The sequence below is a fragment of the Ursus arctos genome, unplaced genomic scaffold, assembly GCF_023065955.2.
Source record: "Ursus arctos isolate Adak ecotype North America unplaced genomic scaffold, UrsArc2.0 scaffold_7, whole genome shotgun sequence".
NCBI lineage: Eukaryota > Metazoa > Chordata > Mammalia > Carnivora > Ursidae > Ursus > Ursus arctos.
In genome coordinates this window covers 21719183-21743806 of record NW_026623089.1, presented here as the reverse complement: position 1 = coordinate 21743806, position 24624 = coordinate 21719183, and the positions used below count along the sequence as shown (strand labels likewise).

General features: G+C 41.0%; 1 protein-coding gene across 3 annotated transcripts in view; it reads right to left on the bottom strand.

Moving 5' to 3' along the window:
• Positions 1–24624, bottom strand: part of SORCS1 (sortilin related VPS10 domain containing receptor 1) — a 483063-nt gene that overhangs the window by 302610 nt on the left and 155829 nt on the right. For all 3 annotated transcript variants that reach the window (XM_044382096.3, XM_057308722.1, XM_044382097.3), the window contains exon 2: positions 765–832. In XM_044382096.3, the coding sequence (XP_044238031.1) occupies positions 765–832 (68 nt within the window). The remainder of the gene's footprint in view (positions 1–764; positions 833–24624) is intronic.

Here is a 24624-nt window from a genome sequence, read left to right as displayed (position 1 = left end):
AGTTGGTTTGGGTGTGGACACGTGACACAGGGTGGCAAAGACCCAAGCAGGATGAGACCATCAAAGCTGATGTTTACAAACAAACAGAAACAGCATATAGTCCCTAAGAACAAAAGGAGAGGAGAGCTGCCTGGATTTCTGAGGGCCTTCCTGTCCCTAGTTTCAGCCCAACTGCACATTTGTGTTGGTGTTCAATGAGTTGGCTGGATCCTAAAGGATCTAGAGCATTTGTCCGAAGAAGAATTTATTGCACAACTGTACGTGTGAGGCAAAAGAGTGTGAAACCCAGAGATGAAGGCATGCACGTGAGTGTGTGTGCACATCTGTGTGCTAGGGAACTGAGGGCCAGGAAGGGAAGCAGGGCAAAAGCTACGGTGCCAGTGTGGCGGGGCACCGCAAAGCCAGCGGTGCTGTAGATCCTCTCTGCAAAGACACCTCCATTCTTTTGTTTCTGCTCCAACAAGCTCACAGATCAGTGAGAACTGTGGGAACCAAAATGCAGAAAGACAACCTAATCAACAGTTTAGCAAAAAGACCTGTGACCAAAACAAGGGTCTATAAAGAAGTATAAACAAGTAAGGTCTATCTCTGGCCTGCCTGGAGATAAACCCCAACCCATGACTAAGGGAAACAGAGCAAACAGAGGAAGCAGTGAGAACACAGAACCAAAAATCTTTCCCCCAGGAAAAAAGGGGTGGGGAACAGCAGTCATGGGCATCACGTTTAAGTAACACAGTAATTGTTAGCTCACTTCATCTACATACCTCCAAAGCGAGCTCTCGGTGATGCTCCCCAGGTTATAGTCATAGAGCTTTGTCAAAATGAGAATCACCTGAAGGCAAAAGAAGAAATCATGGTTAGTCTCGAACAATTACAATCTCATAGAACTGAAATGGCCCAAGGGAGGACTTAGGAGTCCTTTAAAGGGTGCTTAACATAATTGAATGAATTGTTACAGCATCACTTACACTGACTGGGGAAGAGTTTGCCAGTGCCTTCCTTTAAATGCTCAGGCCTGATCCCCTCCCCAAATTTCTCCCTCTGTCCTTCAGTAAGGCATTCCTTCCCCTGGTGGGCCGAAGGCTTTCAGGGAAGGCTAGCAGAGCTGTCAAATATGCACACTACAAGGGAGCCCCTGGGTAGATGGCCAGGAGAGAGTAAGGTCAGTGATGTAGGTCCCAGCCCTCGTAGCTGTACCACACTGGGAAGGTTGCTTAGCTTCTCTGAACCTCAATGTTCCCATCTATTAAGAGGGTGGGCGGTAATGCCATCACCAAGAAAGGCTTGCTGTGAGGAGTTAAAATAGATAATAAATGCTAATTGTTCTTCAATCTGCATGGGATTCTTAAATGTCAGTTCCTTCCCTTTCTTCTCCTTTGTAGGACTGGCTTTATTCATTTCTTCTGATTCTCCAATTTCTGGGAAAGCCACTGGATGGAATCCAGGCTCCCACAAGGGCTCAGCAAGAACACTTTAACAGGAACATATTTATGTTTTATGGGGTCCTGAAGCTTACAGAATTTGGGGAACCCTCCATAAGGAACAGAATATAAACATACTAATTCAAACTTCAGAACAGGTCCCGGGACACTGACACTTCAGCTCCTTTAGCTTCACGGCAAACCCTCCTCTGATTTGAACCCACTGCTATTCTCAACATCACTCAGAGGAACTCCAACTATTTAGTTCTTTCTTTCGTAATTCAACACTCATTGAACATTTATTAGGAACCCAGGATTTCAGCTGATGCCCGAGGAGAACATAAATACAGATGAGGCCTGGTAATCTGTGATCTCATTAGGACAGGAGGAGCTCATCAAAGAAAACCTAGGTTGACAGACAGCTGATCTACCCCTCCTCAGCCCCACAGACACTCATGCCCATCATGACAGCTTGAGAAGGCTGCTTCTTCCAGCGTCTGCAGTGATGACCAGGGCCCCCCGTTACCCTGAGCGCATGAGCCCCAGGACACATGGGAAGATTCCGCAGAGGAGTGTGTTCCTACCTAGTGAATTCTCACCCCTCACTCGCTCTTCTTACATAAGGACAAGAACTTAATAAGTCTGCTCTGTTTTCTGTTGAGGTTTCTATTTCTCTCCTGATTCACATAACCAAGAACAGTTGGCCCAGTCCCGCTGTTTCCAACTCAGCAGAAAAATGTTGACATCGATTTTCAGGATTTTCCCTGAAGGCCAAGGGATCAGTTCTAGTCACAGTGAGCACAGAACATTCTAACCTTGAATTCCAAGGCAGCAAGCTGCCAAGAAGTACTGAACCCTTCCAAGTTCCACTCTGCTAGCACAGGGCTTGATTTACTGAAGGCACAGGCATCAATGAGCAGATTCCCAACACTTCTTTCACAGCAAGAAAACTGGAACTCCACAACCTTAGGTTTGTTCCAAGTTCAAGGGAATGAAGAACTATGGTAACCCAAAGACAGGCAGAAATCTGAGGAGCTGTGCTCTAAGGCCACCCCTCTCTGAACCACTGTGCCGGCTTCCTTCAAGGACCGGCTCAAAACTTGCTTCTTTAGCAAAATGTGAGCATGTGTGAGGTACTGGGCACCCTACAGGTACATCAGATGGTGCACCTGTGGTGGGGGCATATGCTTAATAGGTCTGCGTGCCAATTAAGTCACTCTAAGTGCTAAATTTCAATCACCGCCATCCCAGGAACGCTGATCAGCGGCAGCAGGGTGGCTGTTTGTTGGAAGACACACAGTGACGTCGTCACTCCACCTCAGTATGATTTTGCCAAATAGGCCTATAAATCCCCCACCAAGAAAATGGGGATGTGGGCACAAAGCATTTCTCGGTAGTTGTTCTCTTGATACAATACAGCAGCAAACTAAATAATGAAGTTCAGCTGGGCACAAGCTGCATCTCCCATCCATCTGATGAGGGAATTCGGAGAAGCCCCGGAGAAGGACCTTTTAACCCAGCAGGTAATGGTGTGGAGCCCCTCACGCACACAAACATAGAAACTGTTTAAGCAGTTCTCAGGCATGTGGGCAGGGAGGTAAAAATGCGCTCCCTGACTCTTCTTGAGGGGTTAGTAAAACGAAAATGCCACTGATACACTCAGGCAGTTTATCAATACTGTACCAGAAGAGGTGTCCTTTCTGGCATTCCAAAGTATATCTGCTTGAATCAATCTAATCTTTCTGTTTTCAGAATGAGAGCAAGAAAGAAGGGGGAACTGCTAACCTTTAGTTATGTCGCCAATCGATTCCTTGCAATCTCTCTCCCCGACTTTTTCCCTTCTTTATGTGCTGTATTTACCCCTACACTCCTGGATAGTGACGCCTCATTGTAGCAGATCTGCTTTGTTGTTGTTTCTTTGCTTTTCTGTCCTGGTTAATTAGCAATACTATTTAATAGAATTAGTACCTGTTAAAGGGGCCACAACCCAAACTACCAGTATTAGATGAGAAAAAGGTGAGAATGCAATTGTCTGCCTGTTCTGGTCCCATTTTGTGCATTTTTCAAACTTAAAAAAAAAAAAATCAGTGAAACTTTTTCATCAAGTGAAATGTTATATGTACTTAAAAATAAACAGTAATTTATTTTTATTCATTCAGTAAACAATTTTCATGTATAGATTTAATTCTATGAGCCCAACTGCATAGAATTTAATTATAAATCCAATCCATGAGAGCAAGGCTGTTTTGATGCATACACACACAAAATGGACTACTCATCAGCGCCTCATTCCTTTCTCTATCTTGTTTTCATTATATAGTACCAAAATATCCCTGATTCAAAACAGCAAGTGATGACCATCCGGTAATAGCTTTTTTAGGTTCCTTTTTAAATCTTAGGATACTTTCTTTACATAGCTAAAATCCAATCACTGATGGCTTAACAACCCCTACCTACACTGTGCCAGGACCTCAGCACCCAGTTATCTGTGGGACTTTGTGCAGCGGTGTGGCTAAGGATTCCCCAATGGTCTAGGAGCCAGTGTCACCACGTGCCATCTATGTTTTGGCTCCTTCTTGCCATATCCATTGCTTACAAAGCTACTGGGGGAAAGTCACTTTGTCCATATGTATAAAGAGCATGTTGAAGCCAAACCACCAAACTGTTATTTTCAAACTATCCATCTCTTAGAAGGTGAGAGAGTGCCAGAAACAGTGCCCGGATCAGTGCAGGGATGAGTAAGGTTCTTCAAGGAAGTGATCATGGGCTTCCTCCCTCTGACTGAGCTAAATTGACAATACCTGGGCTCAGTAAACTACTACACTTTTTCCCCAGAGTCTTCCAACACTCCTACCGAATAATTCCACCAACTCACCAACCCCAGCCTTTCACCCCCCCCCCCCCGTATTTAGGTGCTAAGAAACCATCACATTAAAAAAATATATGTGATATATATACACGTGCACATATACACAACGTATATATGTCTATGTGGGATGTTGTTCAGCCATTAAAAGAAAATCCTGTCATTTATATCAATATGGATGAAACTCGAGGGCATTTTGCCAGCTGAAATAAGCCAGAGAGAGAAAAATAAATACTGTATGGTATCACTTATATGCAGAATAGAAAGCAAAAACTGATTTCATAGAGACAGAATATAATGGTGGTTGTTAGGGGCTGGGAGGGGAGGGGGAAGATGGGGGAAATCCAGGTCAAAGGATCTGAAGTAAAACTTTCAGTTATAAGAATTTCTGAGGCTCTAATGTACAACAGGGTGACTATAATTAATAATACAGTATTGTCCACTTGAAAGTTACTGAGAGTAGATCTTAAGCATTTTCATCAAAAAACAAACAAAACAAACAAAAACACAGAACAAAAACCCTGAGAGAGAGAGTGTTAACTATGTAAGGTGATGATGTGTTAATTATCTCAATCTTGGCGATCATTACATGATGCATATGTATATTCAAAGCACCACATTGAGTCCTTTAAATATATACAATTATATTTGTCAATTATTCCTCAATAAAGTTGGGGGGTGGGAAGCAACCATCACAATGGACCCTACAGGAGGAAAATGTCAATCTACCTCTCCCCTCATCTAACCCCAACTTCCGTCTTCACTGGGTTACCAAACAAAAGCATTCATAGAGATAAACAGAGACACTAATATGCCAGTGGCTATTCACAGTGTTCTCTTGTGAAACAGCAAAAGCCAGCCAAAAATATTCTGTTATAGCAAAACGTCAGGACAAATCTTATCGCCAGGTGTGCATTCAACTGTCTTATGGCAGCAACCTAAGTTTACACATGGGCAGTCTCCATTATACCAAGTATTTGGACATATGACACCTTTGAATGTGACAGTGTGTTTTCTTTAATCAACATAAAAATATAATTTAGAAATGAAAACCCAAACATTTAAGGAGCCCCTAAAACACCCTCCCAGTAACCTGGTTCGACACAATATATTTCTGAAAACATCTGTATTAATAACTAGACCGACATTTATTCCACACTTCCCAAGGATAGGAATTCTCCATTTCTTTTCCTAAGGAAGGAACTTAGCGTACCGACCCTTTCCTTTGCTAACTTACAACAATGTATACCAGAACAAGGGGGATGGAAGGTTGGTGGGCATCATTATATCTCCCATTCCCCCCACTCCCTGAGGAGGATGCACGTATTCCCCCGATGAGTCTTCTCTCCTAATTCTTTAGCTTAGGAGTAGCAACCTGGTAGAGGGCTACTGAGACTCTTTCTTGAAGGAGGAGCTTGCTTAGCAAGCTTACTATTCTTAAATGATGAATTTTGGTTAGGGTAGCTGTAGGAGAACTTATGGGCATTTAGGGAGATTTGAGTTCTACCAGAACTCTTGGCCTGGCCACTGTACTTCACCTCATCTCATCTTCTCTCGGAAATCTTAGAAAAGCAAGACACATCCCCTCATTTTTCAATTATTAATGATTTGCCTCCTTTTTTTCTTTGTGTCCAAATACAAAAGCAGATTCTAATCCCAAGGCAAGCAAACGTGTGGCCATGGGCTCCTTGACAGCAAGCTGGGCTAGAAGATCCTAAAGTCTCTTTTATTCCTGAAGATCTATAGTTCCAAATTCTGAATAATGTAGATGGCGACACAGGTGCTAGTCTATAAAACAAGGTATTTTTCTTTTGTATTTCTCTCAGATATTTGTGATTCAGGGCTGGCCTGCGCAGGTGTTTTTGTCGTTGTAACATATGGGGAGATGCCACAGAACTCATCCATGCTACCATTCATAATTCCACCTACCTGGGGTGGGCCAAAGTCTAGCTTGGGTGAGCAATGGCAAAGCCACAATGAAGATGCCAGTAGGTTCATTCAGGGGCTAAAGCTGGCTACATCCATCCTTTTCCTACCAACTTCCAGCATGCCCTGCTGTTTCCTCATTGCCCTGTCTCCAAAGGCCTCCTCTCTGTTTGCCAAAGACCAGCTGGTTGGCTATGTTTAAAGATGTGGGTAGAAGTGATATGGGACAAAAAATTCTAGGGCCTGGAGAGATCTGGAACAATCTTTCAGGAGATTGAATAACTAGACACACTGTAAGAGGGGTGTTCAATAGCCAGAACATTTTGTTGTTGTTGTTTTGGGTTGTTTTCTTTGCACTCCAGTGTTAGGGAAAAGAAGCAAACTTAGAACAGTGGTTTTCCTAAAAATATGCACACTCCAGATTGTGTCTTTGGCTCAGAAAGCATTTATTCAACTTTCTAACTTAAACAGAAGTTTTCATTCCTTTGAGTAGCCATGAATTCTTTAAGAATCTGATCTAATAAAATCTATGAGCATAAAACAATGACTATAACTTTAACGATATCACTGATCTCCTGAATCCTAGGGGGGTCATGAATCCAAGAATAAGAACCTTCTGTAATTCCCAGAAAATGAGAGCTTTCTTCAGAAGAAAGAACATTCAGCTCTAAAATTCTACACATTTAATTCAATAAACATTTATTAAGCCTTCTTAAGAGGCAGGAATATATATATATATATATGCTGTGAGGACACAAAAGGAGAATGAGACTCGGTACCGGAGCCTGGAAGACCACAGTCAAGTAGAGAGGCAGAGCTGTACACAGATGGTCACCCTAAGGAAGACAAAGGTTTGCAACAGGAGAAAAGTGTTTAAATCTCTTAGCGAGCATGAAAGAAAAGTATAATCAGGTATAGAGCCTTACAAAAGAAGACAGTGAAGAGAAATCCCAGAAGATGTGTATGATTCTGACGGTGACGAGAAGCTAAAAAGCTGATATTCTAAGGGAAGGGAGCATGAGGATAGCGGTCCAGAGGTATGAAAGCTCACAGAACAGTCAGAAGAGAGCAAGTCTCTGGTTTAGCTACGGCTTAAATTATGGGTGAGGACACACAAAGTATCAGATTAGAGAGATGCGTTTGGCTCTACTGTGGAGGCCTTAATTATACGATGGCGGTAGACTCTGCCAAAACAAACAAATAAACAATCAAAGGCTTTGGAATCAGAAGAAGACCAGACTTTGAGTCTTGGTTTAGCCACCAGATCTGTTAGAATGTCTTTGGCAGCAAGAAACAGAATACTAAAAATCACTCAAATAATGAGGGATATGTTGTCTCATATAACAAAAGGTTCACAGTTTATGCAGTTCCAGGACTAATACAGCCTAACAACGCCATCACACAACCGCACAACGGACACAAATCCTCCCGGAAAGTGTTAACACTTAGCACTGTGCGCCCTCATGCTTGTAAGGTGGTCCTAACACTTCTTCGTAGCATGTGCCGACACAGCTACACGCGGCAAAGAAACGAAGGACCTCTAGTGTAAATCTGCTTTTTGTTTTTAAATTAAAAAGGACACCTTCCCAAAAGCCTTTCCAGCAAAATCTCTATAGTTTCAATGACCAGTATTCAGCCATATGTCCACATCATGGCTTCAAGGAAAGTTGGGAAAACAAGGAGGACAGTGGTCTGAAGATGGACTTAGTGTTTTCTATGGTAAGAGATGGGCTCTGCAATGAATAAGTAGTGGGTAGTGGTTGCCGAGTAACAACGAGCAGTGTCTGCCACTGTGTGACCTCAAATAAGTCACTGAAATACTGAAAGACCTATCAAAAACAAACATAAAAAAAGGAGATAATGTTATCTCCTTAGTCTCCTAGAAATGGGAGAAGCAAACAACAGGAAGTGGAAAAATTCTGTGAAGATGTTAAAGTACTCTGCCAATGTAAGTATTGCTATTTTAATAACATCTAGCATTTATTGGAGGCCTACTCTGTGTGCCAGACAAATTTCATTATTAAGCATATTTCAAGTAATTACCTCTCTCTCTCCTTTCTGATGAGGAAACTAAGGCACACAGAGGCCGGGTAATTTAAATGATTCAGCTGGTAAGTGGTGGACAAGTTTAAATCACATTATATACAGACTTTTATTCACTGTGCTTCATTATCTCCATGGTATGTTGTCCTGAGTATTTCTGTTACTAAAGACAAGTCAGAACTAGTGAAGGATCCTCACTTTCTGTCCAATTCAAAAGTACTGTAGAGCTGTTATCCATCAGACACAGTACCGGCCACAGACTCCTCCTTCATTCTGCCTTCTTCCAGACATCCCTGGAATATGTTCTCCTTATATGAGATAAAGGTGACTTTTAATTTTTTATTGACCTTAGGTCAGTGGCATTTTCATTGGTCATTTTTAATTTATTTTAAAAAACCTTTGAATCTTGGTTAAATCATTGTTAGGGGATGATCCTTCCACTTCAATCACAGAAGTTGGCGGCTTCCTGACCAGGTGTTCCAGACAATGAATACATGCACACTGAACTGCAGATTTCAACAGAACAGCTTATAGTATCTTCATTTTCAGAGGATTTAAGTGAATATGTAATTGCACTCCATTTGAGTCATCAAAGGGATGAGAAATCAATAATAGCTAAATCGGATTAAGAGACCTCAGAGGGGAGTTGAAAGGTTGGTATAATGGTGCACACAACCACCACTCAGGGGCATCTGAAGTCATCAGACAGAGCTAATCCAGCACACGCAAACACAATTGGAAAAGAAAAACCAGTAGAAAGGGTGGAATGAATTTGGGGTGTGGAGCCAGCCAGAAAACAATCAGATTTTTGACTCTGAGGAGTCCTTAATCCCAAATGGTCTTCAAGTTTTCTAAGAACCCACATATAATTTAACAAAATGTTTCTTTATGTAATATCCTCTGAACGACACTGAAATGGTGTGAGTGAGTTACATGGCTACTGGACCTCCCTGGGGAACTTAAAAGACCAGACAGCCAACAGGGATGCAGACAGACACGGGGGTATACAGGTAACTGACTCAACATGAGGCACAGAGCACACTGTAGATCGTGGAACAGCCCTTTTGAAGAGTAGAACGTTTTTAAGTAAAAATTTGCTATGTCCTCCCCTGACTCTGTTCCCCTCTAGAGCTCATTTGCAGCTAAGATATAAGGTCATGGATGGCACATGTGCTGTGGAGCACTGTTCCAGGAGTTTCCATGTGAGAAAAACTACAGCTCTTACTTAAGACAACTCACATTTCTCTCCTCTCTTCTGTTGAGAGTCGAAGTTCTGTCTGGTAGTGACTAGCAAAGAAATGCATGTAATAAAATGTTATTATACTCTCTTCCCAGAGCCAGGTCATTATATTTAGCAAACAAATCCAATGGGCCGAAGTTGTTCTTTGATGCAAGTCTTGAGAACTTGTTTTTCTATTCTTCAAGGTGAGGGACACTATCAACTCAAAAAAAAAAAAAAAAAAAAAAGAAAAAAAAAAGTATTCTCTCCAAAATCTGTTAATCTCACAATGCTCAACACATCAGTCCTCCATAGCCTTCTGTCTTCTCTTCCTCCTCCTCTTCTTTTTTGAATAATTCCCAAAGCATATATCCATATTTGGTAGATAATGTTAACCATTTCATATTCTCCTTTCTCTAAATTACTCTGCTCTAAATTATACTCTATTTTAACCATCTGCATTATACCAGGGGAGCTAGAGAGATGCTAAATTAAATGATTTTTTTTTCTAGAAAAAAAAGCCTGATACCAGTATCAATGTAATCCCCAAAGAGTACCAAGATAAAATGATTGTACAAAATATGAGGAAAATGCACACTCAAGGCAAGACCTCTCTACAGAGGGGGAGTAAAATAGAAAAGTTAAACAGACCTGGAGAGACCTAAAGGAAGAGCTTCAAGACATGAAAGCAAATGAGGCTAGGGAGGAGGGGGAGAGAAGCAGGCAACACACTGAGTTGTCTGGAGAGACACAGTTCCAGGAAACCACACAGAATACCCAGTACAGAATACCTAGTCCACTCATAAAGATACAAACCACATACCAAGCTCTCCTCATCCCCCTCCATAAGAAGGGAACAGACAGACCATCTTCCTTTGACTTAATCCCTGTTTGAAACAGGTCACTTGGTACTTAGTTACAGAAAAAACACAAATAAGGAGTTAGAAAACAGTAAGAAAATATTTCTTGCATTATCTTCTCTCTGGAAATCTAGAAAACAAAGAGAGGAAACCCCTATGTCTAAGTTGGAGGGGAACAACCTGAGGTTGTAAGGAAAGAGAGGTTGTAAGGAGAGGGAAAAGGGATGTGAGGAATGAAGAAGTTTCCTTTCAACGTCCCCCATACACTGATCTGAGGAACACAGACCTCCAAGCTCTCAAATCACTCTCTGTCTGAATTATAGACACTATCTAAATACTAAACTCTCCCGACGTGAAAATACTAAACTCTCCCGACGTGAGAACCCACACACGAAATGAACACACCATTAAGCACCAAACTGTGTGTTAATGATGAGGGGCCCTTCTGTTCTTATGCTTCCTTATATTAAGCTTCAATATAAAGAAATGAACCAAGTCATTCCTTTCCTACTTTTGCATCTTGGTTTTTATCCTGTTATTCATGGATCTGAAGAGGTTAACTCAATTTTAAAAAATACTATTTTTTCAAGGTTAACATAACACACTAGCAGGAAGCTAATAAATAAAGATATGTATCTTATGGTGATCCAAGTGTCAGAAGATGAACCTCAATAAAAATGGAATTAAAAAATGAGAAGACAGGCCTTAATTTTTTTTTCATTTTCTCTTCTCATGTACCACACAGTGAAACTAACAAAAACAATAAGAATAAAAAATCAGAGACAGTTAATATGGTTAAGTTCAAATATTTCCTTTTACCTTGGGAAAATCTTAAGGTGAACCAGGGAGGAAGAGAAACATTTTACTCTCTTTAAAAAAATAAATAAAAAAGCAATAACAACAGACCTCTATTAACAGATCTTTTGTTCGCCTTGTCTAAGTGCTAAGGTGTGATGGGACACAATTTGCCCAAGAGGAAATTCAAAGCTTAAAAAAGCTGGCTTGAAAGTGAAATTTAAATAACATCTTGAAATCCCAAGTAAAATCTATTAATAAATAATAATGGCTTCTGTTGGAGGAAAGTCTCCTCTAGAAGTTAAATGATTCTTACGCATTTCTTGTCATTTAATCACAGAACCAAAATGCTTCCACATGGCTCTAGTTCTAATCTTCTACAATGGCATCTAGATGACTGGTGGGTGGTTATAAAAATATTTGGCACTTCATCACTCTTTTAAAGGAAACTTAAGACAAAACTGGAAAGGACAGCAAAGATCATGTAACTCCGACCACCCTGTCTGACAAATGGTGGAGGCTATACTTTTAGAAGAATCTGTTCTTGAATAAGGTGCTTCTGAGAGTAAGGAATAATCTTCACATACCATATGCTGACTCGGAGCATGAAGCAGGGGTTCCTGTGTCGGAAGGAAGGACTGGAGGGGGCCGGTTCTGACATGGGGGAGAGATCAAAGAGTCAAGTGAGGACTGCACCCGGGAGCATCAGGCCTAGAGACCGGCTTTGAGAGGATGAGAGTCATACAATTGGAGGGCCTCTCTTCAAGAAACAGAATACAAAACTATGAATAAAACAAGGTTTAACAGTGAACGTTTATGAGAATGACAAATGAGCTCACAACAAATTACCAGTGCCTTAAAAATTCGCATACTTTTCTTCTGAGATACCTTCAGGCGGTTAGGCAAAAATAATAGAAATGTTTTCTGATTGCAACCTAGCTTTCCCTCTGTATCTGAAACAATCTACGACTCCCCTCAAACGCCCAGTGTGCACAGGAGCCCATGCCTGTGAAGGCTCTGAATCTTAAGCTTCATTAGCTTCACTGTCAAGCTGAAGCTTCGAGTGGGATTCCACTCATTAAGAATGGAGCTATCCCTGTCTGCCGTCCTGGGCTGTGCGTCCAGAGAGGTGGACGGACGCCTGAGCTCGGCACGCTCTTGGGGCTTCGGTCTCCTCCATGGTTACACTACACTTTTGTAAGATCTCTTCCTGTTATAATACCATCCAATGCCAAATACCCCAATCTACTCTATCTTCAGTGTTCCTGGCTTAGTAAATGCTACTGTCATTGCTCAAGCTAGAGCTCTGAGTGAGACTTCCTTGACTCTATCCCCTTTTTCTCCCCAAACCTAACCAGTCACTAAGCCCTACAAACCTCTCTCATTAACCTCACCTCAACTGTGTTGGCCTACTGCACTGCCTCTGACAATGCCGCCACCCTTGTGTCTTGCTTCCCTCCAGCCACCCTCTGCACTGCTACCACGATTGTTTTTTTTTTTTTTTAAATAGCAATATTGTTTTTTTCCCCACTCTGTGTGGCCTCCCATTGACCTTAAAGTTTAAATTTCATAATCTGACCTACAAGGCCAAGTATGACACGGCCCCTACATACACATTCAAATCACTCTCCTTCCAATACGTCTTTATTCTCACAACTGCATGTGAACCCAGACATAATGTTCTCTTACTGACCTAAAGAATTTCAATATTTGTTAATGGTCTGACCAACTGACTGTAGTTATACTGGTGACGGACTTTTCCAGGCATAAACAACACGTTCCAGCTGCATAAGCAATTATTGTAGCAAACATCTAGAATAGAGTGGGATAAAAAAATCTGAGTAATTGTAACACAAGGGCACTGCTATTTCATGAAATTCTAATCTTAGGAATGATATTCCAAACACTTTGGATTTCCTCCTGGAAGTTTAGGCTGATTAAGGAATTAAATGCTAGACAGTTCAATGCTGTACATCTCTTTTGGGAGGGCTGGTAGTTACAAATGTACCTATGAACAAATCCAAAGGTTTACTGATTTTTTTCTGTCTTTTCATTCAAAAGTGTTAGCTTTCATGCACAGATCCGCAAGATACCCAAAAGTTGGCAAGGAACTGCAGGGAACTGCTTCCCATTCTGTGAGTTTCTTCTATCCAGAAATGGACACCCCTGGATCAGTATATTTGTGCGTATTAAGAATCAAAGTCTGAGTTCCAGGTCTTTCAACTATTTCCTATACGACGCTCAAAACTGCTTCCTCTATACAATGGGACAAAGCCAACTCAAGTCTGTATGGTGGTAGGACGGGGAACTAAAGTTAGAAGTTGAGCGGGCTAGATTCTGGTTACAGAGTCAATTTTAATTCCTTGTTCAACCTTAGTCAGGTTAACTGTTTTTCCCCCTTTTCCTATTGAATAAGATTGATAACATTAGAACTCCATTTCTTTTTTTTTTTTTTTAAAGATTTTATTTATTTATTTATTCAACAGAGATAGAGACAGCCAGCAAGAGAGGGAATACAAGCAGGGGGAGTGGGAGAGGAAGAAGCAGGCTCATAGCGGAAGAGCCTGATGTGGGGCTCGATCCCGGATCGCCGGGATCACGCCCTGAGCCGAAGGCAGACGCTTAACCGCTGTGCCACCCAGGCGCCCCTAGAACTCCATTTCTAACTGGATTATTATTACCAGTTTACTTTATGGAATACTTTTAAAAAAATTTTTGTCACTCTGCTAAGCATTTTGTATAATATAATCTATTTATGTTCTTTTTTTTTAAGGTTTATTTATTTTAGAGAGAAAGAGAGCAAGTGTGCATGCATGCAAGTGGTGGGAGGGGCAGAGGGAGAACCTTCAAGCAGACTTCCCACTGAGTGCAGAGCCAGAGGCAGGGCTCGATGTGGGGCTTGATCCCAGGACACTGAGATCATGACCTGAGCCAAAATCCAGAGTCGGCTGCTTAACCAACTGAGCCACCCAGGTGCCCCAGTCTATGTACATTCTTGAATATCCTATGAAGCCAATACTTTTTTTTGTGTGTGTGTATGTCATTTTCAGATGGCAGAGGAGATTTAAGGAATTGTCTAATATCAGCTAGCACATAAGTGAGATGTTGTTATTTGAATCCAAATAAACTTAGACCCTAGCTCAAGTGCTTAATCACCATGCTACATGGTGTCTTTGGAGAGGGAAAGACAAAGCTTTAAAGAGTTTTAAAGGGTATACTTCTTGCTTTCAATCAGCCTGACACCAAGCCCTATCTATCTGTCTGTCTATCTGTCTATCTATCTATCTATCTATCTATCTATCTATCTATCTCTCTATCTATCATGTATTCGGTTGTTTTTCTAGGCACTGACCACAATCCATATTTGTTTTTCTAAGTGCTACTGAGAATGAAAAAAGAGAAAACAGATACCTGCCCTCATTGCACATTGTAACTGAGAAGGGACTCACGGAGCTGAATGCTTTAGAAACGAAGTACAGTGGGAATAAAGAGAAAGGAGCAATCCTTAGCTGGATATAAATGGGATCTTTTCAAGTTCTTACGACAAGCAAGTGCTTTACACACAGTATGTCATTTAATTCATTCACAATGCTGGGGGATAGTATTTGCGATTCTCACACAGGTAACGGGATGGCCTGGGGCTTGGGTCACACATATGTAAGCTTAGATCTTCTTGGCTTCTGATCTGGAGCGGGGGCTTGAAGGACAGGCTGAGTTAGCGTTTCTACCATCCTGATCTGAGGGGTCAGCTTTGCGTCTCTCCTGCTGAGATCTCCGTGGACTCCACAGGCCAGAGAGTCACACCTCTCTTCATCCACCAGCATGTATAAAACATGGAGGGGTTATGTGCAGAAAAGAGGAGAGAAACTTCCCAAGAGTCTACAAGAAGACCATTTATCTGCCCCTCTGCTAATGACAAAAACTGAAAGTCACTCAAATGTCCCCAACTCAAACACAGGAAACAAGACTTCAGTAAAGAAAGATAAGAAAAACTAGAAAAGAATGGTATCTCTGTCCCACATGGGAAATCAGTTGCAAAAATGGATAAGTATGTCACTGCTGCTTCTCTCTTTCTAATCCTTTAATCCTAAATCAAGACACTAGTGAAATTTAGAAACCCAATACCCTGTCTGCCCTAGGAAATGCAAATCTCGCAGGAAAAGACCCTAGTTGCTGACCCACTATGAATGGCGCTCTGCAGAGAGAAGGACAGGACGTGTGCTGTTCACAAAGCTGACCATGAGTGTGAGGGGCTCTCTGGGCCTATCGGGAGGGGGGCTTTGAGAAGTGATTCAGAGAGACGAGGGGAAGGGGAGGCGCCAGAACTCACTGCCTGGCTGCTACAGGAGGCTAGAAGAAAAAAAAATTTATTTTCTTAAAAATAGAACCTCTTTAGATTTCCTCCTATTTTTTTTTTCTTTAAACTGTCCAAGATTAATGTGGCAAAAATAAAATGCCCCACAGGCTGCTTATTTTGACGCTTACTACAGCACATAAAAGTGAAGAATTAGCATGGAATGAATAATTTATTTAGTGCTTTACTGTTGTTTTAAACAAATCACTTCCATGAAAGCAATGTGTATTCAAGCAATAAATCACTGTTTAGCACTCCGTCGTGAGGAAAAGATACCGCTTGGCAGAATTACTGAATGGCAGTGCCTGGCAGGGAGGCAGGCACAATAAAGATAAAGGTGATGTCCTTGCACTTTGGGATTTCAAAGGAGGCTGGGTCTGAGTAAGATTCAGTAATGAGACCCCTCCCTTTAGTCACAAGGTTTAAATGAGCAGCTACTTCTGCTAATACATCTGATATTATGACTAGCAGACCATAACTTATTATTACCTCAGGGCTATTGTTATTTTATTGATGCAATGACTGTGGTCCAAGCACAGAACCTAAGTGTCTGGGATCCACTGTTAAAATAAAACGGTGAGCTCTATGCCCTTGAGTTGATCACTACTGGGGGGGGGGGGTCAGACCATTTTATGCATACGATGTGATAAGTACTAAGACTGTGGTGCATACAAAATGCTATGAGGATTTCCCTAGTAGGGGGATAGGAGTCTGAAAAGATTTCACAGAGGAGGTAACATTGTATCCAGGGTTTGGTCTAGCTAAGGGGGGCAGAAAAAGGGAAAATCATACGCTGCAAGAGTTGTGTGGGACCAGAGGAATGCAAGCATGAAATGCACACGATATCTGGGTGGAGAGGTGTGTTTTGAGGTGGTACAACCCTGTGAGGATGGAGAAGGGAGGCAGGAGAAGAGGCTTGAAGGGGGAACAGCAGGGATGCAGGATGACCTTCACGGATCCTGCTCAGACACACTGTGCCTCCTAGATACATTGGCCTGAGAGACCACAATCCAAACCCAGTGTCAGTCTGCAAGGCAAGGCTAAGGATGCTGTTCTTTACCTCTCTTACTAATTAACTAGTGAACCTGTCTGCGTTGGAACCACAGCAAGGGAAACTGGTTCAGGCCAAAAGAATAATCACGGTTCTCTCCCTACAGTCAAATCAGAAAGTGGAACTGTTCCATTGCCCCAGCTTTATGAAGTTCTCAGAATGAAATAATAATCCTAGTTTTTGTTGGGGAAACAAAGCAGTTCCCATAGGGGTAAACTAGCTCAGATTACAAATTTTGAAATGCCTTTTTTTTTTTAAACCAATGTCACAAACATAACTTGAGGTCGGGCACTTAAAGCTGAAATGCCCACAGCCCTCAATCACTTCTAGCGACTTGTGACAATTAGTACAGGCTGGTAATTCCTGTCACAGCGCAGAAGGCTGACGGCTTGATGTTTACACATCTGGAGGAAGAGCAAAACCCTTCCATTCGAACAACTGCATCAAAGGTTTCTGCTGCAAAAACCTTCATCTCATTTCCCTCTGGCTTCAATAGTAATAATTAATAGCATGTCACCCTCGAGGAGTTTAGAAAACCAGTATTCCCTAGCCCTACTTTAAGTGGTTTAAGAAAGAATAAATTTTCAGCCTCTTTTAGATAGTTTCAACTTTGCCAAAAATTTGCTGAAAGCTGAAAACAACACTTCTGGCCACTGGAGTGAAGGTGACAGGCACTGAGAAATGTCACGAATTTGATGCTTCTCATCACCTTAATGATATTTGCTGTTTTTTTATTTTGTTTTTTGTTTTTTAACTATCTCAGTGTCAGCATTTTATCAAGCTCAGACAAAACTCAAAATGTTGTTGGCTACCAGCCAACCAGAAATGTTTCACCCCCAGGAAGAAAATAATCAATGAACAACTCTCTACTGAATGTTCACTATGTTCACGGCAGAACCGGTAGACCCTATGGGAGACAAAAGGGTAGAAAATGTAATTTCTGCCACCCAGGAATTTACGATCTAGGCAGAATCTGATTATCACTCTCTTGTTCAAAAACACTCAAGGTTCCCTTGCCTCAACAGAACTAAATTAATTCCCTCTTCTTCCACAGGACATCGAAGGTCCATTCTATACGGCACCTATCCTCTATTTTTTTATCGGTTGCTGCTTCTCCTTGCAATCCTGCCTTCATGACCACCCTGCTATTCTTTCAACCACCATGAATTTTCAGGCTTCGGGGGCTGTTTCGATTTCCAATACCCAGCTCAAATGCCATCTCCTCCATGAAGACATCCTAGCCTCTCCGGGCAGAGTTTGTGGCTCCTACTTGCCTCTTTAGTGTAGTGCGTTTCAACTATGGCCTAAGCACACGTCTTTTATTACTTGTTTAACTGTCTCTTCCATTAGGTTGTCATCTAGTTGTTGAATTTTTTAATATAATATGTTGTGCTTGGAGCACCTGGGTAGCTCAGTCGGTTAAGCATCTGCCTTTGGCTCAGGTCATGATCTCAGGGTTTTGGGATCAAGCCCCATATCTGGGCTCCCTGCTCAGTGCTTCTTCCTCTCTCTTTACCTCCCCTCCCTCCCTCCTTACCCCCCGCCCCCCTCCCCTGGCTCTCTCCCCTTATCTCTCTCTCTCAATAAAATCTTAAAAAATATTTTTTAATAAAAAAATATAATTTTTGTGCTAAGATAGAATATGACATAAAAGAACCCCCAGTGTATAGTCAATGAATACAAAATGTACAGACATGTATGCTTAAAAATGTGAGTCAACTTGGAATAATCGAAATTATTTATATGTGCAAGCCCACTGCCATCCTAGATACACAGTAGATGCTCAATAAAAATTAGCTTGGTTAGAACTAAATGCCTGTTGAATGTCATAGGTTGAAGAATGACAGAGTATAAATTATCGGGGCGCCTGGGTGGCACAGAGGTTAAGCGCCTGCCTTCGGCTCAGGGCGTGATCCTGGCGTTATGGGATCGAGCCCCACATCAGGCTCTTCCGCTGTGAGCCTGCTTCTTCCTCTCCCACTCCCCCTGCTTGTGTTCTCTCTCTCGCTGGCTGTCTCTGTCGAATAAATAAATAAAATCTTTAAAAAAAAAAATAAATTATACTGCTGGCAGCACAGTCTCAAAAGTTCAGACTTAGGGTGAGCATGGTATATTTGCAGTTCATCATTTAAACCAGCCTGACCAGAGATTAGAATGAGGTTTGAAAAATATGGCTTGTAAAGATAAACTGAGGTAATTTTTGGATGGTATCTAATGGCAGGTTGAGAAATCTCTAGAACTCGTTGTAGATTATGGAGATGAATTTAAAATTTTTGAGCACAGAGGGACATATTTTGTGTACTAAGATTGCAGTGCATATAAAATGCTATGAGGATTTGCCTAGTAGGGGGACGGAAGTCTGAAAAGATTTCACCGAGGGGGTGGCAAATATGGAGAGGAATTTAAGATTTTTGAGCACAAGGGAACACACATAATACTGAAGATACAAAGCTCTGTATTTTAAATCTGACACCCATGTAACAAATGGATTAGCAGGTACCATCAAAATCCTTCTTAAAGAATAAGACAGTATTTTAGACTTACGAACCACAAAATGTTTGTCACAACTACTCAGTTCCACAGTTGTGTCATGAAAGCAGCCATAGACAATATGTCCACAAATGGGTGTGGCTGTGTTCCAAAACTCTTAATTTACAAAGCCAGGTGATGGCCAAATTTGGCCCTCAGAATGTAGTTTGCCAACCACTGGATTAGAGCAATAAGTGGCTGAAAGTTAAGGAGACATTTAAGTGTCTATTTAAATGCAATGGTGCAAAATTTCGGAGGCTGGTACCAGGCTGTATAAATGGAAAGAGGAAGAACAAAAGAAAGAGAGATTATGGTGGGTCGGGGGGACAAGGGGACTGACTGGTGATGTAGGGAAAATGAGCAAGCATCTAAGGTAGTAACTCTTGAAGGTTTCGAAAAAAGAGGACTAGAAGAATAGAGGTATCTTTGACAGGACAGGGTCTTCTGTGTTAAGCATCTGGGAAAAATTCCCCTAAAAAGTTTGGAAGAGGGGAGCCTGGGTGGCTCAGTCAGTTAAGCATCTGTCTTTGGCTCAGGTCATGATCCCAGGGTCCTGGGATCGAGCCCCACATCTGGCTCCTTACTCAGTAGGGAACCTGCTTCTCCCTCTCCCTCTGCCTACTGCTCTCCCTGCTTGTGTGTGTGCGCTCTCTCTCTCTGTCAAATAAATAAACAAAATTTTAAAAAAAAAAAAGCTTGGAAGAAAGTAATTTAAAAAGATGCATATATGGGAACTAGAAATTTGAGATAATCAAAGAATTCTACAGAATTTTGGTGCTAGGGGATACCTAGAGCTTACTAAAATTATTAAATTAGTCCAAATTTGCCATTTTATAATGTAGCAGGACAGGTAGCATTTACATTATAGATCATTAGGGCAGAGGACAGTCAAACCACAGCAGCCCCAAATCATGGTTTGTTTGTCCTACACAATACTGGCCCTCAGCAAGTTTGAAAAACACAGAGGATCAAGTTGCCAGCATTTAAAAATCAGGAATTTATATACTGAACTGGAATTCTTACTTCTCTTGAAAAAAAAAATCAGAAAAATCAAGCAATACTAGGTTCCTATTCCCACACAGCATAATTAGCCAGCAGGATACAGCAGTTGCTCCTCCTTAATGAAACCTGAATTCTCCTTTCCCTGGAGCAAACTCAATGCCATTACTCACAGACACCACTCGTGGCGCTAGTGAGTCCTGATTTCAATGTCTGGGCTTCAGAGGCATACTGCCAGGCTGGTGTTTAGGCTCTGCTACCTTCTAACGGGAGGTAACCTAACTTTCATAAGCTCCAGTGTCTCCATCAGGGAGGTGTGGAATAATTTCAGCTCCTTAGAGGCTCTCAGAGGATTATTATGAGGACTAACTGAAATACTGTATGTAAAGCACTGGCACAGAGCAGCCCCCTAAATGTTAGATATTGTGATTATTATCAGGAGGGGAAATTGAAGCCCAAGAGGTCACACGAATTGCCCAAGTCCACACTCAGGTTGTGACAGAACCAGTAACAAAACTCATTCCTCATGACTTCAGGGCTATTTCCAATACTCTGAGGGTATTCTACCACAAATGCAATTGCGATGTTTGGAAAACCTAACAAAGGTACGCCCCGAATCAAGAAGAAAAAATAAAAGGAACAAGTCAGATATGATGGGCCAGTATGATGAAGCATTTGCATGGGTAATACCCAACAAATGCAGTATACTGGAACGAACAGACAATATGTGTGTGTGTCTCTCTCTCTCTCTTTTTTTTTTTTTTTTTTTTGCCAAAGCCACATAAAAGAATTCCAAACATTTATTCTACCATTTGTGGCAGAGTAAAAACCAGCCCACATCTCAAATCAAAGTCTGGTGACTTTTAGCTGCATTCTATCCTGAAGAAAAACTGTGGGTAGAAAGACTGGCAAGGATACCCTGGAGCTACTTTGTCCTGCTTATGAATTCTAAGTCCCTGTCGTTTCAAAAGTGGAGGAGAAAAAGTGCTAAGTCAACCAACTTCAGCTAATTAGTTCTATTTGGTGACTGTAAATCAATGACAAGCAAACTTCTAATACTTTCACCCTGGCTGAGAAGTTTGCTGCCGCTCACCATCCATCACTTCTGCCTGTGAGTGGCCTTGCTGAGCTCTTTCTAAACAGCATCCAGTTCTCTGGTTATATGCATGCTCTCTTTTCTGCAGCCCACAGGAAAATATGCTGGTGGCAGCTGTTTGTAATAAGCCGAAGGCTTTGTGAGACCAATTGTAATGCAAAGGTCATATTTTCTAAGCTGTTTATAGATTGCAATTTGTAAGGTTATAATGTCACATGCTGTCGATAATTCAAGGTGGAGAATTACAACTGTTAATAGGTCATCAATTCTTCATTCTTCTCCTTCAATGTTCATTCTCTTGAGAGATTTAATTTGTTTCATGGAAACATGATTCCTTGAACTTTGAACTAAAGGTTTCATTTGTTTATGAGAAAGAAAAAAAAAAATCCAGGGAGGTACATGGTAAAACTTTCAAGGGATTTGAACCAAACGACCACAGTTCAGACAGGAGATTCATAAAGTCTATTTTCCAGGAATCCAGTGATCCAGGAGATGTCTTTATGTTGTCAGTATATGAGAGGCTTAACACCGTCCTTCTCCCCAAATCAAAAAATAAAATAGGAGGCAAATGTTGCCAAAATCCACCCAATACTAGAAGCTAAAGGAGTTTCAACCTGTTTGCAAGAATGCATTTGCTGTAACTGTGGGCTGTCAGGAGTCTGTCCAAATGCTTCATCAGGGAGAATAATTAAATCTGAATTCTAGTGGCACCTGGGTGGCTCAGTCGATTAAGCATCTGCCTTCAGTTCAGGTCATGATCTTGGGGTCCTGGGATCGAGCCCCACTTCAGGCTCCCTGCTGGGGGGGGGGAGTCTGCTTCTGTCTCTCCCTCTGCCCCTCCCCCTGGCTCATGCCCTCTCTCTCTCTTTCTCTCTCTCTCTAAAATAAATAAATAAAATCTTTAAAAAAATCTGAATTCTAGTGAGATCATGAGTTCTGAGCTTGTTGCACCTGTTCTTTGGGGGGGGGAGGGTATACATTTCTTTGAGTATCTGATAAAAGCTATGGACACTAGATACACCACTTCCAACGAACAATGGCTATAAACAAAATTCTGGGGCAACTTTCTGAAGCTCATTCATTTAACTCTGGATAAAGAACATCATCAGTCATAGAGATGCAGGTGATCTTTCTCATACAACCCATGTTCTTTCAAAACAGAGGATAGCGGCAGACGACGTAATCACCTCTCCAGGGCACTTATAACTTCAGAGGATTCAAAAGACTAATTGATTTTCCATCTTTGAGAATTCTATCCCTGTTTCTAACTTCAGACTGAGGCATACCAAAAAAAGGCAGTGCTCAGAAAAATAACCAGTTATCCAAAGAGAAGACAGGTAGAACAGGGATCCTCATTACAGTGCAAAGGGGCATTTAACAGCCTGTTTGTTTTGTTGTCTGTTGGTTTTTCCTGTCATCTCCTTCTCTGTAAGTGCATCCCCAATTGCTCAATTCTTCTGTGTCCATTAGGGTTTGAAACTCTCATGGATATCCTGTGAGAAGCTCAGAAAATGCTGTGAGTACCAAACATTCACTGAGTGTTACTGAGTTTCTGACCCCAAGACCCATCTAGGCCTATTGGCTTTCATCATGTTTGTAGATTTCCAAATCCTAAGTCAGCATTAGTCAGGCATCAATACATTAGCCAAAGCATGGTAATTATTTCTCTAAGGATTTTGGTACCTCTAGATGGTCAGGTATAATTAAAAGAGATAGAACATAGTCTTGGATTAGATTGTGTGTAAGAGGCTAAATTGGATTACTTAACCACAAGAAAGACCATTATTGAAATCTGATTAAGGAACATGCAATCTTTAGATTCAACCACGACTTAATGCCTAAGATTCCCACTGTGTTGACTCAGAAGAATAACATTAATATATATATAACACTAGGGGGAATATATACATGTATATAACGAGAGCTAAATAAATATTGATATAGAGGAATTGCTAACAAAATTGTGCCTCTGTCTTCCAAGCTAAGGATCGCGCTTTTTCAACATACTGTATATTCATTAGCCAAGACAGCTAGGCTTGAAATTTCACAGTATGTTAGTCCATGGAATGTGGAAATGTAAACAGAGAACTGTGCCCAGTTTCAAGGATGAGAAAACTAATTTAGATTTTAACGCGGGTGGGGGGAACTTTTCTTTCATCAAACTATTACCATTTCAGAAATCTATCTGAACTCACCGTTAAGAAAAATATCTTTTCAAGGCACTCAGCTGTTTAAGACAGGCTTTCTATTGTCTTATGTTTCTTATGGGTGTAATTTTGCTCCTGGTCCCTTAAAGAGATCAGTATCATGGGTAAAAGATACAAACACAACAATCAGATTTTCTAGAAAAGACGAAGTTCTGCCTCTGGTTGCAGCTTACAAGAACTGCATTTTAATACCGTTGGAATATTATCAGAGTTTGCCTAAGATTTACCAGTAATATGTTGATTCCCCTCCCAGCATTAATTTTTTTTAATGATCTAAAATAACCAAGTAAAGAACATTGATTATTCCTGAAGCCTGTCTATGGAAAGTTCTTTGATATCAGAGACTTTATTATATTTATCTTATACCACAAGTGCCTAGCTTCCTGGCACGGAATTATAACTGTTGGTCAAATGAATGAAATATCGAAGGTGCTACTAAAAAAGAACATTCAAACTTGTGATTTTAAATATTTATTTTAACAATATACAGTTTATTGCCTAACTTGGAATGATTATATATACAGTTGCATTCCGATATTATTTTCTTATATAATCTATCCTTATAGGCAATGGACAGAATTCTGAAAATCAGAGATGGTGTTTTTTTCTCTTTCCTTAAGTCAATGGGGGCCCTGCAAAAAAACAGCACTGTTTTTTTCTTTCTCTCATATAAGAAGTGAATGTGGTCAGCTATTCAAGTAAAAAGTGCTTCCTGCTTCCCAAGGATTTACTGCCTTTCTGTCACTACTAGAGTTCCATAAGCAAAACTGCCCATCATATTTGAAAACAGTCTGTAACCACTGGTAAATATTTTTTTAAGTTCATACAGTGCAGTGCCATCTTAGTGTTTGACTTTACCACAAACTTCCTGATTGAAAAACTCTACACAAAACAGCAGCAATAGCAAAAGAGAAGCCTAAGTCACCTAAACAGCAGCAATCGTGAGGAATATTCTGATAGGGGAAACCAATGGCAAAATTCTTGTTACCTCTAAGTTGTCCAAGGCCCTAATGACAACTTGTAAAGGTCACATCTAACTTTATGTTCATTCGTAGGGTGATAATTATTAAAAAAGATGACAATTCGTTAAAGGCCAGTTGTAAAAAAATTTTTAAATGCAAGAGCTAATGACTTTTGCCAATGTCTGGGTTAATGGAAATTACCAATGCATTTTATGTAACAGAAGAACTGGAGTGGAATAAGGGACCACATATTTAAACAGGATGATACATTTTTTTAAAGATTTATTTATTTATTT